General features: G+C 42.0%; 1 protein-coding gene across 2 annotated transcripts in view; it reads left to right on the forward strand.

The window, feature by feature from the left end:
• The first annotated feature begins 4,085 nt into the window (after nucleotides 1–4,085).
• CNGA3 (cyclic nucleotide gated channel subunit alpha 3) overlaps nucleotides 4,086–19,277 on the forward strand; it is a 30,377-nt gene continuing 15,185 nt past the window's right edge. For both annotated transcript variants that reach the window (XM_030962337.1, XM_030962327.1), the window contains exons 1-4: nucleotides 4,086–4,187; nucleotides 13,234–13,365; nucleotides 16,996–17,112; nucleotides 18,571–18,750. In XM_030962337.1, coding sequence (XP_030818197.1) covers nucleotides 13,265–13,365; nucleotides 16,996–17,112; nucleotides 18,571–18,750 — 398 coding nt within the window. In that variant the 5' untranslated portion in view covers nucleotides 4,086–4,187; nucleotides 13,234–13,264. The remainder of the gene's footprint in view (nucleotides 4,188–13,233; nucleotides 13,366–16,995; nucleotides 17,113–18,570; nucleotides 18,751–19,277) is intronic.

The raw sequence follows: 19,277 nt of genomic DNA on the forward strand, positions 1-19,277 counted from the left end.
GGAGAATTCCACAGCTCTCTGCTCGTCTGTAGGAGCCGGTGTCTTCAGGCAGTGTGACTCACACAGGATGGTGAGGGAGCTCACAGCTCGCCTTGCAGTCAGCAGGAATTTCCACACCTCTCCTGGGCCAGCAGCCAGTGTCCCTGCTGACAGGTGACCGTGTGCTCCCCATCCCTCGGGGCTCTCTTGTGACAGAGAACAGGGCTGCCGTGTGACAAAACTGCTCCAGCTGAGTGAGAACTGCTGGGACAGCAGGAGGGGAGGATCCTCACCTGTCCGTGCCCTGCTCTGCTCTTGGGCAATGCCTCCGTTTGCTGTGGAAGGAACACCAAGCAAAGTTAGAGGGTTACCATTCATTCTTTGCAGAGTTCAGCCTGTAAAGGCTTGCACTGTGATTTTGCTTGAAAAAATGACTGGTTTTAGGTGGATGCTAAGGCTTTTGTGTGTGTAACAAGGACCCAACCCTGTTACACCAAAACCTGGGAGATGCTTTTTATTGATTTCAAAGGGACACAACAGCTACTTTGCATTCAGCATTTATTTTTACTCAAGCCACGTAAAAGCTCATTAATTTTGGTTAAAAAAGAATACCAGACTTGCCTCCTTACTGTACCTCACCCCAGTGGTGCAGAGTAAGGAAAAATAAATAGAGCTTGTTCACTAATACTCAGGACAACATAGAGATTCCAGTGTAGAACACCGCACAGGTATGTGTGACCATTTCCTTTTATTTTCAGGACATCCTTGGCTCTGGTGGGGCTAGTCTATGAAAGCAGCTTGGCTATGTTCAGTTTTCTACAATAGTCAGTTCTTCACAGGATCAGGCTGTTCAAAAACTGTGAAAATACCTATGATGTGGATTTCACATGCCTCATTTGGATGTTTCTGTTCTTTGTTTCTATTTATTTGTTTCTGCCTTTTGAATCTTTCTGTCTTGCATTTGCACATGTTGATGTCACAGTTTTGTTCAGTGGAGCTCCAATCCTGCAGGTCCTCTCCGAATCACAACTCACATTGTTCAAATGAAAATGGCTTTCTAAGGCAGATCTAATCAGTGTTTCTCTTGGGAACAAAACCAAATGAGCTTTTCCAAGGTTGGCAATTCAGTCCAATTATTTCACAGATCTTTGTTCATTTAATTCCTCTGAAGTGGAACAATCAGAAGAAACAGGGCAGAGCTACAATGCAAACAGGAAATTATGGTTTCTCAGTTTGAAGAAAATTAGATTTTATAACACATTCCTCCATTTATTTATTTATTTATTTATTTATTTATTAAGCCTTACTGTTTTGTCATGCATCCTGGCAGCGCTTCACTGCAGAGCACAGTGGTCTTGAGAGAACTATCAGAGTAATGTCAGAGCTCCTCAAACTGGAGCTGGATAGACAAAGCCACAGGTACTGTAAATAAGCTCAACTCCATTGATTACCTGGGACCTATATCAGTTTAGAGCAACCGAGAAGTTGCAGTTTACTGCAGTGAAAGGATGCTTTTTTCACTCCTTTCTATCATTATATGGAATCATAAAATATCCTGAGCTGGAAGGGACCCACAAGGATCACTGAAGTCCAACTGTGCCGGAACTCCAGATTTTCCTTTTCTTATTAGTTATAATTTCCAGTCACAAACTATCATGGAGGTTTTGCTTAATTGCATACATCATGGTACAAAATTAATCTCTAGTTTGCATATAAAACTGAAAAAGACTTAGTTGAAATTAGACATGGTTATTCATGGTTGTGTTTTAAAGAGATGTCCATCTCTAAGACCAATAACTTTAGGCCACTGAGATAAATCATCAGTAGTGCCTTGATGAACATAATAATTTTGATGGATGATACCTTGCAGCTGTCAGCAGGTTGAACATACTTGTTGATGGCTCTCAGGGGACTGGCTTAATGATTGTACAAATGAAGCAAGAACTAAACTTGGAAAGAAAATTTAATGGAAATTATGAATATGTTGGAAAGAAGCAGTATTTTCTCCCTGAATAAGCATGTTCTAATTTATACTTAACAATTCAGAAAAGGGAAAAGGAAAACAGAATTTTTTTATTCCTGTAATCTTCAATACCTAGGCAACTGGTTTAGAGGTACTGTGAAGATGTATTACAACTTTAACACAGTTTTTTCTCCAGAATTCCTTGCAGCAGTACCACTGAATTCAACAACAAACTTTGGACAGTGATGCCATTCTGGATGTGGACATTAATTTTTATTGATTCAGCCTGATCCCCTTACTGTCCATATCTGGGACCTTCTGGAAGTCTCCACAGCTTTTTCCTGTGTTCCATTCACAGGCTTCCTTCACATAGCAACCAGAACACAAAGGCAAGATGTACAACCAGACCTTGTCCAAGGAGGAAGCCAGGTCCTGCAAGGGGCATGTATCTCCATGGAATGCCTGGGAAGCGCAACCAGTGCTCGAGCCTTCGGAGCGACAACAGCAGCCTGGCACTTGGCGCACACCTGGCTGGTTAGCTGCAGTCCCAGCGCTTCCAAAATGCTGCCTGGAGAACTCCTGAGGAGTCAGCCCAGCAGGAATGGACATGAAAATGGATGCTTTTCAAATGCTTTCTGCCTTCTGCTTTTCTGCCTAGGGTTTATATTCTAATCCTTAAAAACTCTCTTACTCTGAAGACTGGTGACAGCTATAGGAGACAGACACCTCGAGATTCTGATGGGGTTTTAAGAGTTTTAGCTATGGTCTTTTCCTCTCCTCAGTCCTTTTTGTGTGATGTGGTTCATCTTTCTTGACAAGCACGATAATAACCCGAGCACTCAGAATGCTTTTCTAATGTCCCGTTGTGTTCAATGTAGCTCAATTGACTTGCAGCAAAGTGCAGCAGCCTTTCAGTTAGGAATGACATGGCTTCTGCTGACATTTCCCAGCTGAAGGATCATTCTATGAATCATACACACTCTTTGTTTCCAGTTCTTCTGAACCCTGTGAAAAGCAGAATCAGAACTGAACAGATGGAGCTCGGGAGAGTGTGAAAGCCTGGAGGAAACTCCAGCACAGGAAAATGAGGGTCAGCACCCTCAAGGAGGTCAGGGAGCAAGGGCCAGAGAGCTGAAAAAGAAACCTATTAATCGGTATGGCGAGGAAAAGCGCCTCTCATGATGGAGAGGGTGTCGGCACCAGCAGCAGTGCTGGGAGCGGCTCTGGGGCTCCATCCGTCCCCTCGCGGCTCCCCTCGGACAGGACCCAGAGCCCGGACGGCTGAGCCAGAGCCCGGGAAATGCACTCTCCGACGGCTGCGGAGAGGGAAGCGCTTCGAGAGGCAGCGGCACGTCCCCACCCGCCCTCCTGAGCATCCCCGCTGCCTCCGGCCCCTCCGCCGGCGGCAGATGAGGGAGCCGCGGGCGGTGTGTGCGAGGGGAGGGCGGCGGGGAGCCGGCTCTCCGTGCCGGCCCGAGCTCTCCTGCCGAGCGCGGCCGGGAGCGCCGCCGAGCCTCCCGCTCCGCACGGGCTCTCCCGGCAGCAGGAGGGGGATGGCGGCAGCCGGACCCTGCCCGGCCCAGGGGCGCTGGGGCCGCGGCCTCCGCCCCGGCGGGCAGGGGTGAGGGCCCGCCCGGCACGGGGAGCAGGGGTGAGGGCCCGCCCGGCCCGGCTCCGCCCCGCCGGGGCACAGCGGCTGCCGCGGGCAGCGGGGCGTGTGGCCGCCCCTCACGGCCCCGCCGCTCCTCGCCTCGCCGCCCGGGGCTGCGGATCCTCGCTCCGCCGGCGGCCCCGGGCCGGCCCTGCCCTGCCCTGCCCTGCCCGCGCCGGGCTCCCAACTTTCCTCGGCGTGGCATGAAATGTGCCGGGGCGCCGCCGAGCCCCTTTGACGTCTTGATCCTCTCCGAGAACTTAACAGGATCGCAAAGCCCTTCGAGCGGCTTTTCCCGGTGAGCCGAGCTTAGGCGCTCGGGCTGCGGCCGTAATCCGCCCGCGCCGCGCGGAGGGGCGGCTCGGCGGGCCTGCCCTGCCCCGCCGCCCCCGCCGGGCCGGGCGGGCTGCGCTGCCCTGCGCGGCTCCCGGCGCGGCCGGAGCGCGTCCGGGCCGGCCAGGGACAGCGCTGCCCGCAGCGAGAGCGCCGCGGGGACCCGCATCCAGGCAGGCCGACGGACGGACGGACGGACGGACGGACGGACGGACGGACGGAGCTGCAGAGTTCGGATGCTGCGGAGGAGAGCGTGCGCAGGTGAGTGTGAAGCAGGAGGTAGTAAGCCTTCTGTCACGCCTGTGAGAGTGGCATCATGTCCTGCACCAGACTTCAAGCCTTAGCTCAAAAGCATGAAATAGAAACGTAAACTTTGTTTATTTATTTAATTTTAAAGAAAAGTGTTAATTTGATTAATTGATGCAGAGATTTGTGTACTTACAATTAAATTGGCTTCAGGGCCAACAAATCTGAACAGAAGTGGGCCTGAGGGGACTTGTTGCACTCCTGTTCACTCACACTTAAATTTACTAGCTTGATCCATGTGTCTCTTCATTTCTCCAATGTCTGGTGCCTGTGGTTTAAGCATGAGGCTATCAAACAAACCATGTATAAAAAAAATGCTAACAAATAAGTACAAGGAGTGAAAGGGAATAATTTTCCAGTGATTCCTGGTACTTCCCATAAATTTACCTTGGTTCTAGAAATATGACATCTTTTGCAAAAGTCCTGCATTGTAATCCAGGCCATAGTCTGCCTAAGAATGTAGAAGATACAGTAATAATCAGTGTCTTTCTGTAATGCAAGGTCCCCTCACTTGCCAAGAGGAAAAGCCTAAAGAAGATAAGGGAAAATGGTGTGAACATTACTTTAGATCTCTGAAGAAATGATGTTGGTACCTGTTGACCTACCTGTTTTAACTATACTTTGTTTTCCAGATTCGTAGTTGCTGCATTCAAAGCAAATAGTTAAAGAATTGTTGTATTTAACGTCTGTAATTTTCATTTTTTACTACTGAGTAAAACTACATCTGCAGTTTCAGATGTTAGAAATTTTGGAATAGCATAACTGTGTGTCTTCAGTTAGCACAGTCTTTGTTTTTTTCCCTCTGGTATTTTTCATGTTGTTTTCTTTGAGTATGCATGCTGAAACCATCAGATTAGAAAAATACATGTTGCAAATGAAAATGGGACTGTCGGGATGTTCAATCAGCAAGGGTAATCATTGTAAACAAGTAGTGAATGGCTCGAGGGAAGAACACGTCAGCTTTAAAAAATTGTACCTCATCCTTCCATATCAGCGTGTGTCAGCTTTGCCTTCTGTGTATCCCAGCCTTTGTCATCCAATTTGCACCGCAGCTCAGTCATTTCGGTTCAGCACGTTGTCCGGCAGCATTCTCCAGTGTTGCCATCTCTTTTCATTAGCATCTCTTAAATCCTCTTGGGTAGGATGCCTCCTTACGGCTTGTGAAACGTGACACGATTTACCCCTCGTGTTTCCCTTCCCCCGGCAAATGGGATGGCTCCGATGGTTCGCATAAAGTGGGCAGGGAGGGAATTTAAATGGGTGACAGTCAAACGTATGCAAACATACGTGTTTATTTTATAGGCACACATTCAGGACTGCAAACCTGCTGTGTTCATGCCGTATTCATCCCCCTGCTATGTTCAGTTTTAAGAGTTAGCTTGAAATATGAATGCACTGACAGGAGACATTGGCAGAACCAGTGAATTTTAGGCAGTGGCTCCAGAAGCCTTGCACAGAGCTTATTTGCTGTATAGAAACATGGACACCTGTGCCATGTTAACCATAGTGGCAGCAGAAACAACGTGATGGGACTTGCTTGTCCAGTCAGCTGTAATTTTTAATTTTCTATGTTTTAATTTACAATATTAAATTCAGTATCCACAGCTAGTTTCTCCTGAAAAGTTTCCAATATAAAAATAATTGATCTGCAGAAAATGGTCTGCAGAAAACTTTAGTAAATCTTAGAAAATTGAACTATATTGCTAATAGTCCATAGTTACAGAAGGAAAACTCCGTCTCAATAATTCAGTTTATTTGAATGATTATTTTGGTACTAAAAGGTGCCAGAGACTCAGACATCAAATAGATCAAAGGTAATCATGTGCATTTCATTGTAAAACTATAAATTATACATACATGAATAATGCAATGCTTTATGAAGTGCATGCACATCTAAAGTACCTGTGAAAGATAGAGCATTTGAAATCCTTGGTTGGTCCTGAGGCTACTGGGCTATGCATATAAATTATGTGCATTCTCAGGAGATGTCAGTGCTCATTGACTGTAGAAAATGCAATATGATGTAGCAGAGAGTAAGAAATTTTGAGAAGTGTGCTTTTAAAGGAAGCCCTAGAATTTAAGAACTGTTGATTTAAACTGTAATGAATTCATGAGGGTAAGTTGGTACTGCTGATTGTTTTTTTCAACTCAAGTTTGATCTAATAGCCTTCATACAAAGCTGATTTCCAGATGAGTGTGCCAGAGTCCAGTGTGCAAGTGAATTTGCAAACCTCCAAATCCTTGAAGAAAAGGTTGTGCTTTGTCTTCAAACCATGTTGTTATTTAGAAGTTCCAGGGTCCAGTGTTTGATGTCCATTTGTTGCCATTAGTGGTTGCATCACTGGAGCTGCAGCCTGTCACACAGAGCACACACAAGATACATAATGCACAGCTGAGCCACAACTATTAGCAAGTGATATAACAAGGATCATGTAGGTGGAGGTCAAATCCCAGAATAAATCCCAGAGACTTATCAGGGTTGAACCTGAGAGGCTGTGTGAGGATTTGGAACGTGTCTTAACTAAAATGATGTTAGTGATCCTATGCAGCTTATCACTGCTTCTACAGCAATAAAATGCTGAAAGCTTCAAGAACAACAGTGTTTCAAAAACTACATGAACACATAGGATGCATTATAAAATAATATGTAAAGTCATCTTTTACTTTGTGGTGGTGATACATATTTCACCTTGAAAAGCTCTTCTTTGAATTCTGCCATATTTTTTTTCTGTAGTCCTTTTACTCTAAACAAGCTTTAAGAATACTAAGTGGTATTGTAAACAGCTTGATTTGTCATTATTACTTGATAAACAACTATATTTACTTTGTATCAGGTGTATTAATTCTTGGTTGGTTAACAATTTTGCATTAAGTTAGGTTGGGTTGGCGTATTCTGCCCCAAAAGGGAGCTGCTAGAGTAGCCCAAACATGAACTCTCAGAGCTCTAGAGAGGGAGACTACAGTGATTCAAAGATCCTTCACAGATATTTGACAATCTGCAGAACTCACTTTGATGGCTTAGTGGATAGCTATCAACTTCCTGAATTTGTTATAATTTGTAATATTAAAGTGTGTGTCTGTGTGTTGTTTTTTTTTTTTTTTCCTGCTGAGAGGGTGCAAAATTGTCTGAAACCCAGGCCACAGAGCTGCTCAGAGACCTTGACTGCGTCCAGATTGCAGTGAGTGCTGAAAACAGATACTGCTGCTGCCATAGGTGTTCTAGAGTGCTGAAAACCCATGAGAAAGCTATTTGGAGCCCATAATCTACTGATAGCAGGCTCTGGGAAAAGAAGGAAAATAGTTTTTTTCTTGCTTAGTTTGAAGCAGACATGAAAAGGTTTCTCGTTTTTGAGGTGCAGCTGCTCAGCACAATGCAGTTTGCTGCAGACAGGTGAATCCACTTGAGAAATAGGGGAGTTACAGCTGTGAATTGGGTGCCACTCCTTTGAGCCTGGAGTTGGAAGCCCAGTTATTCTCCATATCCCAGTTTGGTTTCAGTCATTTCACATAGGTAGCTTCCTTCTTAGTGCCATATTCCTGCTCACCTGCATTTCTGCATGCCTACTTTAGGAAATCCCCTGGATGGCAGAGCTCCTAAAATTTAAATACTGCAGCCTTCATAGCTCTACTTCTAGGTCTTTCATGATGTAGCCCTGATTTTCAAAATTAGGAAATACTTATATGAATCCAAAATTTTCATATGTTACTTGAACTCATACTTATTGTCAAACAACTGGCTGTCTTGTTAAAAATGCTTCTTTTATACCAGACAGTGCCTTTAAAATAGTTTGACACAAAACCTCAGTTGCTATTGGATCCAAAAGGAAGAGGATAAAAGAGCCTGACCACTTACAATTCGAGTAGGGAGTGCTATCATGTATGTAATAATTACCTGTATGTAATTTGTTACATTTTTGGTAGGATAATACATCTGTCTCGTTCAGCTGTAGTTTCAGTCTCAGTGATTTAGGCACTGAAAAGCAATATTCTTGAGTGTGGAATTATTAATCTCTTAGGTAAGTATATTGGGTAGCAAGGAAGAAAAGACTAGGTAAGAAAGCATGTTAAAATTCTGCTTAAGGCATTGGTAAAGATGCCAATCTTTCACAAGCTTGGAGGGATTCAAGTTTTATTTTGCTGGGTGACTAGACTGAGGCTCAGAGGACAATGTGTCTGTCTGTCTATCTATTCTTTTGTTAAATGACTTTTGAGCTAAATACCTGTTCTAAGTGCCTAACATGGATTTACCAGACTTGTCAGCTTTTAGGTAATCAAGTTTTACCCTCATTGTAATTATTAGCATTAAGTATTCAGAGCAGAGAATGTAGTTTCCAGGTAGGAGCTGTTGTTTATAAAAGGCAGGTGCCAGGGTGGGTGCAGTGCCCGGGGCTGGCAGGGGCTGTGGGGCTGATGTCCAGCCAGGGCTGCCTGTGCTGGACACAAATGGCTCCAGCCAGCTCCAGCTCATCCCCTGTGGCCAAGAGGGTGGCACCTTAGGGAAAAAGCACTTAAGAAAGTGTAGGATGCCACATAGGCCGTGTGAGGGGACTAAGGGGAAAAGAAAGGGTGAAAACCATCTCTGCAGAAAGCAAGGTCAGAGAAGAAGGAGCAGAGGAGGTGGTGTTGTGGGCGCTGGAGCAGGATTCCCCTGCAAGTCTTGGAGGGCTCCATGATGGAGCAGACATCCACTGTGGAGGACCCTTTGGTGGAGCCATTCCTGAAGCAGACTGCAGCCAGTGAAGAGGAGCCTGTGCAGGAACAGGTTCCCCTGACAAGGACTGTGGTCTGTGGAGGACCCACAGTGGAGCAGGTTTGTCCTGCAGGATAGCAGCCTGTGGAGTGGACCCGCCCTGGAGCAGGTTGTGAAGGACTGCAGCCTGCAGTAAGGACCCACACTGGGTCAGGGGCACAGTGTGAGGAGTGGCAAGGAGGAAACATTATGGACTGACTGCAGCCTCCTATTCCCAGCCCCTGTGCTGCTGGGTAGGGTAGAGAAGCTGGAGGAGTCAGGAATGTAGGAGTAAAGTTGAATCTGGGGAACATGAGTGGTAGTGTTTTTTCTTTTTTTCCCACCATCCAACTCCATTTTAATTTGTACTAAATTGAATTTTTCCCAGTTTGAGCCCATTTTGCCTGTGATGACAATTGGTCTTGCAATGTCCTTTTTCTTCCTGTTTTTTCCTCTTGACCCGTGATGAGCTTTCTCCCACTGGGCTACTGAGGAGGGGAAGTGCAATAGCAGCTGTGTGGGCATCTGCCAGCCAGCCAAGGCCAACCTACTGTTCTACCTGGTTTTAAATGTGAAGCTGAGCTCTACTCACTTCTTAAAACTGCCTTGTGAGAACCAGTGCTTAGTGGCAGTTTGGAGATTGCAGGTCCCAGATGGTTGGAGCTGTCTCTCTGTGTCCTTGCAGAAGCTGTTTGTGGAGCCTTTTGACTCTTCAGGACTTTCCTGCTGGCTGACTCCTGTTAAGCTGCTCCTTAGTTAATTACTTGCCATATTTTGGATCCAGTGTTGAAATGTCAGTCTCCTCCCTAGACTATTAAAAACATTTATCATTAGGGTTCTTAGAGACCTGTAAGGAACAAATATTTCTTCTTCATCAGATAGTAATTTGTCAGAACTTTATGGGCTTTATGCAGTGCCAAACCATGTTGCTTCAGGAGGTCTCAGCACCTGCACTGTACCCAAATTAACTCACTGTTTATTTCTATCTGTCCTGTGTTCAGTCTCTCTACCACATCTGGACACATGTGATGCACTTTCATCCACTCTTCCTACCTCCTTCCAAAAATATATTAATGTATTTGATTGCTTAATAGTAGAGTTGTAGTTCTGTGAAATTTTTCCCCCTCCTTTCCTCCAGTATAGTGCAGAATAAGAGTTCAGACCATGCTGTATATTAGACGTGAATTTTACAGCTGAGATAATTGTAAGGCATCTGATATGAGCTGAAATTTTACTTACATATTTTTATTTTATAACTTTATAGTCTTCACCTTTTAGGGTGATCAGGCCCCATTTTCCTTTCTCTCCCTTTTCCAGGTCTTTAATCATTCTTGCCACGCTGTTATTCTGCTTTATCTTTCTGATTCAGAGAAGGACTTGGAGTGTTCCAGATAAGTCTGCACTGTTGTTTGATGGAGCAGTTTTAGTGGTTTTTGTGTCATTAACATGTTCCATGTATACATTGTCAGTTGTGTCAGCAAGGCTGCCCTGCAGTGAGCACGCTCTTTCATAAGCTGTACCTGTGTCCTAAGTTCATAAATTGGTTTGGGTTGGAAGGGACCATAAGGACCATGTACTTCCAACCCCTCTTCCACCAGACCAGTTTGCTCAAAGCCTCATCCAACCTGGCCTTGGACACGTGCAGGGGTGGGGCATCCACAGCTTCTCCGGGCAACATGGTCCAGTGTTTCAACACCATCATCGTGAAGAATTTCTTCCTAATATTTAATCCAAAACTACCCTTTCAGGTTCCCTTTCTGAGTGCATATGGTTCATTTGGAAGCATGTAGGGCAGTAGTTTGCATGCTTTTCACCTGTATTCATGGGTTCCATTTGCCTGTGTTGCACATCACTTTATCAAATTGAGAAATTGCTGTAGTTGATGTTGGCCACCCTGAGGTTCCCTGCAGTCCTTTTGTTTCTCGTGTCTGTACAATTTTTTGCATTAGCATCAGCATTATTAACAGCAGGTTTTCCTATGGAGCCTTGAGGAATACTGTTATTAAGCTTCTGTAGTGGTGAAGGTGACTATTTAGTCCTGTTCTTGCTTTCTGTCTTCTTGTTTTTTTTAGTTCAATATAGTGTTTGACTTCATATGCTATTAATTTTTTTTTCTTTTTTAGTGGCATAGCTTTTGAAAGCCTGAATAAGGTTTCCTGTATTCAGTGCTCCACTGGCATACTCAAGCCTTTCAGGAGGTTTGGAGTATCTAATTCCAATATCTGTTAAAAGTGTTTAATTCCAGATTAGTAATATCCAATTTCAGCCATTTCAGTTTTAAGTATAAAGAAATGCTGTACTTCATGTTTTTTTAACCAGACTTTTGGGAACTGATGCGCAAATGCATCTGGAAATCCATGTACCACACCTACAGCATTTGAAACATAGAAAGGCATTGTTCACTCATCTCCAGTTTCAGCAGCAATGTGTCTTTTCAGTGAGGGAATCCATGGTGTTGGTAGCAAATTATTTACATCACCCCAAGACTTCAGAAGGGTTTCATTATCTCATGCTTTTATTGTTTTAACAGTTTTATTTTTTTAACAGAGTTGCTTACTTTGTTGGAGGTTATAAACCAGCAGGTTTATAAACCAGGTGACCCTTGTTTTTAAGAACTGCTGTAGGTAGACATCAATCTGATTGTGAATCACCAGAACTGATAAGTGGAACTGTTAAGTGTCAGAACTAGTCAAGAGCTTCACTCAGTGCTAAATTTGCTCTGAAATTACAACTTTAGAAAAAAGGTTAATGCCTTGTTACTTATGAATAATTCTTCCCACTATCAAGCTTTTAAAACTGAATTTTGTTTTTTAACATAAATTATCTGCACTTTAGAAGTTAATTCTTCTGAGTGAACATTCCAATCTGAGAGTGGGTTGAAAGAATTGAATTTTTTCATATCAATGTGTAATACAAAAGCCCATTTTTTTCCCAGTTAAAACTTCAGTTAATCAGCATGAACCAGGCTTAGTTTAAGGTGTGACACAGACATTGACTGATTTAAATGGAGGCAAAATTAATAATAAACATTTTGAATATTAAGTGATACCAAGGCTGTTTCTAGAGTAATTTCATTATTTCTGGATGAAAAGAAATCCACTTTAAAATATATTAAATAATTTTAAAATATATTAAATTATTTTAAAACCTGTATATTATTTTCTTTAATTGTCTGGAAATTGAGTGGGAGGGTAAATCAGGTATCTGGTTTTTAAGAAAGTGGGTGCATAATATTCTAACCATGGGTAATAGCCTGAATGACTCAAGTCACAATGTTTCTGAAAGATCTGTATTTCATTTGGTGTTGAAGGTGGATCTTGTGTGGTCAGTGAGATAGAGGATTATAGGTGAAAAATGGACATGACCTAGTGCGAGGGAGTTAATTGATCCTGAGTGAATTTATTTCATTCTAGTCATAATTCAAACAAACAAGATTCCTGAATGGAGTTTGTAAACCTTTTTTTTCCTTTTTTAAAAATTCACGTCTTTCACTGAGAGTCTTTCAGTCCTTCATTTGTAAGATACTTGTCTTGAGTGTTAAAACTCATTTTGTAAGTAGTAGATATGATATGAATTTGGAAAGGCATTGAAGATCAAATCTGGAAAGAAATTCAGACAAATATTTTAAAACTTGTAGGATTTGAGCTGCTAAATACCTTAACAGAGTCTGTTTTGAACCACTGTAATAAAACCCCCTAGTGTGTGTTTACTGCAGAGTTTTAATAATACAGAATTATAGCATGGCCTGCATTAAACTAATGGGTAAATGTCATTAATTATCTGCTTGGTTAATACGGATTTTTGGAATAAAAATCTAATAATAAAATAGATAAAATTAGCCCAAGGGAATCAGTGTAAAGTGGAATAGGTTGTCCTAGCACATGTATTACCTGGCTTTTTTTGGTTGACTTTCTCACTAACCTTCTTTTAATGAGATTTTAAATGCAATTCCACTATGAATAATAGGTATGGTAGTGTAGGTGATCCATAAAGGCCAGAGACTAAAAGAATATGATGTCACGTAACCCTTTTTCTTTGGTCATGATGAATCTTTGCTAACATGCTAACACATTATTTTCTGTCTACTAAATACATCAAATATCAAATAAAGCAAATAAATCAAGAAACACGTCATATGTGTGTGTAAATATCCCTGACAGTCCTTCAAATGGTTGAAATTGCTTTTTGCTGTACTACTGTTTTAATAAAGAACTCTTTTTGACTACTGAGCACATTCTTTTTGAAATTTTCATTATTTTTTTCCCATTTCAGCTGTCATTTAGATGTTGATATGTAAAGCAAAATGGCAAAAATCAACACCCAGCACTCCTATCCTGGTGTACACAGCCTGTCTGTCAGAACTGCTGATGAAGATATCGAAAGGATTGAAAATGGCTATATCAGGTAATATTTTCCTTTCATCACAGTCAAGAGGACAGATTGCTGCAAAGGTTGTGGAACTCCTGTAACTCTGGCAATGGAAGGTAGAATTATGGGAATATTGTGTTGTGGTATTGTTGGCCCAGTGCACTTTACAAATTTGGCAACATCTATCCAAAGTATAGAAAAGACGGACACAGGGAGGTTGTCATGGTTTCCAGTTTTGGAACCAGGAGCTGTATTACCTCAGGAAAAAACCCCATTTTCACATCAGTGGGAATTGCACTAACTCATTCAAGAGAAACCTCTTTCTCAAATCACCACACAGATAGCACACAGGGTCTGTGCCTCCAACAGAGTATGTAGGATTTGGTCAAGAAGAAGATGCTTTGAGCACCATGCAGTGAGAATCCTTGGGAATGTTTGTTTTTCCTAAAGCAGCCTCTACAAATTGCCTATTCCTGTGATAGGGAAAATCTGTAGTGTATAAAGAGTATCAGCTTTTTTGTGCTGCATTTTCAGAATGTCCCACTGTACAGAGGAAATATAATAGTTTCTTTACATGTACCTTTTTCTAGTTTTGATAGTTTTAAAGTGGCCGTTTGAAACGTGCCAGTGAGCTTGCACTTACCTATTGCACAGTAGCAGTCATTCCTCTAGACTGGGCAAAGTCTGCTGGGCCTGTGGAAAGATACCTGATGATCCATAGCATCTCTAAAAGCTGGAAAAAGTTTTCTGCTTTTGGCTTGTTATGGCCAGCCACCTCCTCTGTGGATCTTGTCAGGCTGTCTCTTGCTGTTCAAATGCACACCCAGACTAGGGCACCCAGAATCCTGATGGGCTGATGGGACTCCCTGCATTATGGTGATTTTTGGATTGCATCTCCCTAGCAGCTGCTATGGATGCTCTGTTTGAATTGGTCTTTTTTTTCTTCTTGATTTGCTTACATGATACCTGCTGTCACATAGATGTACCTACAGTAGTGAAAATGGATCTGATTTGTTCTGCACAGTAAGGCTTGCTTGCTGTTGTTGCACTACCCCATGGTCTGCTTAGGGAGCTTTAAGAGCCCTGTCCCTTTCCTTCCGTTAACAGTAGTGTGTTAGAAAAAGTGAAAACACAGATTGAAATGAGCCTCTTCCTTTCCTTTTTTTTAGTGTCCTATTTGTAGTGGATGTCAGTGATTGGCAGTTCTCAGAATGGAATTGCTGGCTGGGGTGTGAGAGTGGGGTTATAAAGGTTTAAATGTAGAATTAAATCCCTGCGGTCATCTGCAATTTCAGAGGCAATGACTGACAGATAGAGGGACTGAAATATGAATTGCACTTTATCATCATGGTGATGGTCTTGAAGAGGCATTTTTTTAAAGGAAAGTTTGATATTATCAGCATTAATTGCAGGACTTCAGAGATGGGTAAGAAGATACAGTCTTGCTCTGTAAAAGAGATCTCACATTTAAGATTTTTGGATTCTTCAAATGAGTACTGCTAAGTATATACAATACCTTTATAATACCTTTAAAATTTTTTGTGTTTTTTTTTAATTCACATTTGCTTTAGAATATGTCTGTACCAAAAGACAGAAACCATCCAGGATTTTAAGTTTTCTCTATCTTACATCAAAATACGCAACTATCGATATTGGTGGAAAAAGCGCATTTGCTAGAGTAGCAGCATTTCTTCTTTGCCTTTGCTTTCCTCCAGCTCCTATTTGCTATAGTTCAACAGAGCAATTAAACATATTACTTAGTTCTTAATAAAGTCAGTGGGTGTTAAATTTATGCTTAATGCTAAGGATGTGCTTAAGCATTTTCTGCTGTGAAATGAGGTGTCACCAAGAAAAAGCATTCACTGCAACAGTTAACAGAAAGCTGCTACTGATCTTTAAAATGCTGTGCTTGTTCATGCTGCAGTGATTCATGTGCCCATATTCTTACTCTGTAGTGTGTTATAAAGTTGGTTCATTTTGTTAAAACAAAAATCAAAAAAAAACCCAAAAAATAACAAATGAATCTCCATTTTTAAAACTCAGCCTCTGTAAAGAAACAGTTCAAATAGGAGAGGCAGCACATCAGCTTATAGACACAGGCTGGCTATCTAAAGTTGAAAGTAGGATTCAGCTGTGCCCTGTAGACATCTGGATTTCAGTGTATTTATGTGAGCAGGTGCCTACATTCCCGCTGTCCTGAGGGTAGTCAGTACTGGTGGTCAGCAGCACCCAGGGAACTGCTCTGCTTACTCTCAAATTCAGAAACTCTCCAGGCTCCTTTGGCTCTCTTGATTATGAGAGGTATTTAGTTGCCTAAAATAGGCATCTAATGCTATTTGAGATACTATAGAGTATTTGAAGCATTTAGCTGGCACTAGTGGATGTGAGGAGAGAGCTGTGTGCTCTGGAGATGTCCAGTAAAGTATTCTGAGGTGTTACAGATTGTACCAGACTCTATTCTGAAGCAGCTGAATCAAGCCCTGAGATGGCCATTGGCTATGACGGGAACTTAGATATTTCTTAGGCACTGCCATTAACAATATTAGAATTCATTGCTAAGATCGCACAAAATGTGTATTACTCGGTAAATGGGAATAAAATACTTAAAACCAGTCATGGTAGTGCAGTCTAAAACACTAACTAGTCCAGTATCCTTTCTCCAGTAGGTCTGTAGGCAATTTCTCCAGGAAATACTAAAAAAGGTGGACAAACTCTACTATTCTCTCAGCATTCAGCTCAAGAGAGTTCTTGGGCTGAGTGTGGGCTCTGTGTATCTGGTAATCTGTGATGAATGCCTGTTCCACGAGTTTGTTCATTGTCCCTTGGAAGGATGTTAACTTTGGCAACCACAATATTCTCAGCACTGGCAACACAAACTAGGTTATAAAAGTTTTTCAATACTAAATGGTGTTCTGTTAATGGAGGAGAAGTAGAAAACAGTTTACAAGCTGAGAATCCTGGGACTGTCAGTATCTATTTTAGCATTGTTCTTTGGGTAGAAATAATAAAGTTTTAGTTCTTTATTTGTTAGTTTTTCAGCTGTGATTGCACATAAAATTGAGCTGCTGATCATCCTTTTGTGGGCATTCACAATGCTGCTGCCAGCTCTTATGAAGATACTGCAAGTATCATTTTTGTCAGTGTTTTCCTGGCAATATAGATGAACAGACCCATGTGAGAGTTCTTGTTTCCATTGCAAAGGGGCAAGAAAGTGATTCTTAATGGACGTAAAAAAGTCTTGTAAAAGTGAATACTAAAGACTGAAAAACATAGAGAAAAACAAGGAGTACTATAAAAAAAATCTGGAGTGAACCCTTATAAAGTCCAGCTTCCAGTGAAGTCAATTTCAAAACTCTGTTTCTGAAAGATGAGGCTAAAATTTAATCTTTTTTTCGTCAAATGCTAATTTTTTAAGTACTAATAAGTCGTCTTTAGCTTCTGAGCTTGCTGGAATGTATGGCAGAGCTTCCTCTGACTTCAGTTTGTATTGGACGACTCCAGAAGAATAGGAGCACAGGCTTAGCAATAAGGTTATCAAATGCTGTATTACTAGGGAGAGGACAATGTGCTGGACTGTTTGCTGATGCAATGGTGGAGACAACCAGATGGGGAAAGTCTGGTGAAGGCTGCATGGAATTCCTTAAAAAAACCATTTTGTTTCTGCAGAACCCATTCACTGCGTGAGGATGCATCTTCAGAGCTGCAGGGAGTCATTTCTGTGGAGGGAGGACATGTACCTGAATCCCAGGCGAGCTCCTTCACTGGCAGGGGAGCAATGGCAAGGTAACATACTAGCTAATAGAATGTTAACTAACTAATAGAATTTCCAGTATTAAGTTCAATGTACTGGAAGAGACTGGTCACAATTTGGAGGTAAAGAAGAGCCATTGTTTTCCAAAGAAAATGGATGGAGTCCAGCTGAAGAATGTCTATAAGAGGTAACAGAAGTTGCCTTTGACCTTGATTTATCACTTACTTATTGCTAATAAAAGTCTTAGAGTCTGAGAGAGGCTGAATAAGCCCAAAGAAATTTTTCAAATATAAAAGAATAGATTATTTTTACGTGACTGTATCTGGAAATACATTGCATGCTGGGGAAATGCATTGAGTTGTGAGGCCAGACTTTAAAATAAATGTGTGTTTGGTTCTGATAGCTGATGCAGTGTTTGCTTCCTGTCAAATAAAACATAATGATTGTCTCCTTTTGGTAGATGGCTCTGGAAAGGCAGGAGACAGGGAGTCTTTGTGTTTTGAGTGCAAGAATTTCTCTCAGATTTTAGAATCCAGTTATGTTTATAATGATTTGGAGCCCTAGTCAGCAAGATTGAAGCCGACCATTGTCTTAAGTTGTTTGTATTACTGGGACTTAAATATAAACCTGAAGTGGAGCTTCAGAACTTTTTTGTGTCTGCTTTGTGTCTGAGACTGCAGGGCTCTGCCTTCAGATACCATTGTTCCACGTAACACAGACCACAGTCACATTAAGCACAGTGTATTTCAAAGAGCAAAGAAAAGAATTACTGAAAAACTAGGGTAATTTAAAGAGTATTGTTCACAACTCATTATTTTGGATAGTGGAGAATAAACTTGGATTTTCCTGCTTGGTTTTCAGATAATGACACCATCAGATGCAGGTAACAAAGTCTGCAAGAAGTTGAGTTTAGATGAGAAAAGATTATAGTTGTGTGTTTTGTGTAAACGTAATGCACATGAATATGTAATTTCGTACTGAGAGCTTCCTTTTTAATCTTTGTTTATAATTTCTTTACCCTTTTTCAGGATAGATTGAATGACATGTGTGTGTAGCTACAGTTATGTATGCTCTGAATATGCATGGCAGTTTGTGATGTAATGTAAACATGAATGCCTAGCAATTTAAATATTAGGGTAACACAATAAGACTCTTGAATGGAAATTCTCAAGGATCTAAGACAACTGCATCTGATGGACTTCACTGACTATCTCACTTCGAGATGCAAAGGCTCCCACTCAGCAAGAATATTCTGTTGCTCCTGCAGTGGGGATACAGCAGAATAAGAACTGATGTGTGAGATATTTTCCTGATCCACCGCAGAAGGTGATCTTCGAAATTGTGGCAAGTGACTGGCTTCATACAGTTACTCCATCAAGTTTAATTTCATCACAGATGGCGAAGAATCCTGGCTGGTGTTTGTGGGGATGTTTTAAGCCACCTCATGTTTCTGTCTGGTTCAGTCCATTTTGTGTGTGTGTTCCATGCAGGCTGTCACGGTTTGTGTTATCCATGAGGTCGTGGGCCACAAGGCACTCACACCGTGAGGACCAAAGGCCTGACTCTTTCCTGGAGCGGATCCGGGGCCCAGAGCTCGTGGAGGTGTCCACCAGGCAGAGCAACATCCGCTCCTTCCTGGGTGCCCGGGAGCGGCCCGGGGGAGCCAACAGGTAAGAAGACACATTTGTACTTGAAGATGGCTGAGGTTATCATGTTTTCTTGGTAATTAGGATGTAAGTTGTATTTTAAGAAGAGAGTAAGGAGCTTAGGGTGGGAGATGAACAGAGTATCTAATGCTGCTCAGGAATTTTCACATAACTAAAGTATTGCACTTTCAACAGATTTTCTTCCTCAAACACACTGTGACCAAAATCTTAAAGGATTTTGATCATGCAGAGTGATTTCTCAGAACTGGAATTTTATCATATGCAACTTGATGTTGCTAAACTGCTCTCTACTGCGGAGAATGCAATTTCTATCTCAAGAATCTAGGATGTTTCTACTTTCGGCTTTTCAGGATCTTAATGTACATTATCTCCAAGTGTTAGCAAACTCTTAAGAAGCAGTTGTGCAAAATGTGTAATTGCTTTGTTATATCTACTCAGAAGTCCATGTGATAACATTACAGAAAGCTTCTGATGCGGAAATGACAAAATCATTTGGATGCTGACTTCACTTATTAGCACATATGCAGTCT

This window comes from Camarhynchus parvulus, chromosome 1 (assembly GCF_901933205.1).
Source record: "Camarhynchus parvulus chromosome 1, STF_HiC, whole genome shotgun sequence".
NCBI lineage: Eukaryota > Metazoa > Chordata > Aves > Passeriformes > Thraupidae > Camarhynchus > Camarhynchus parvulus.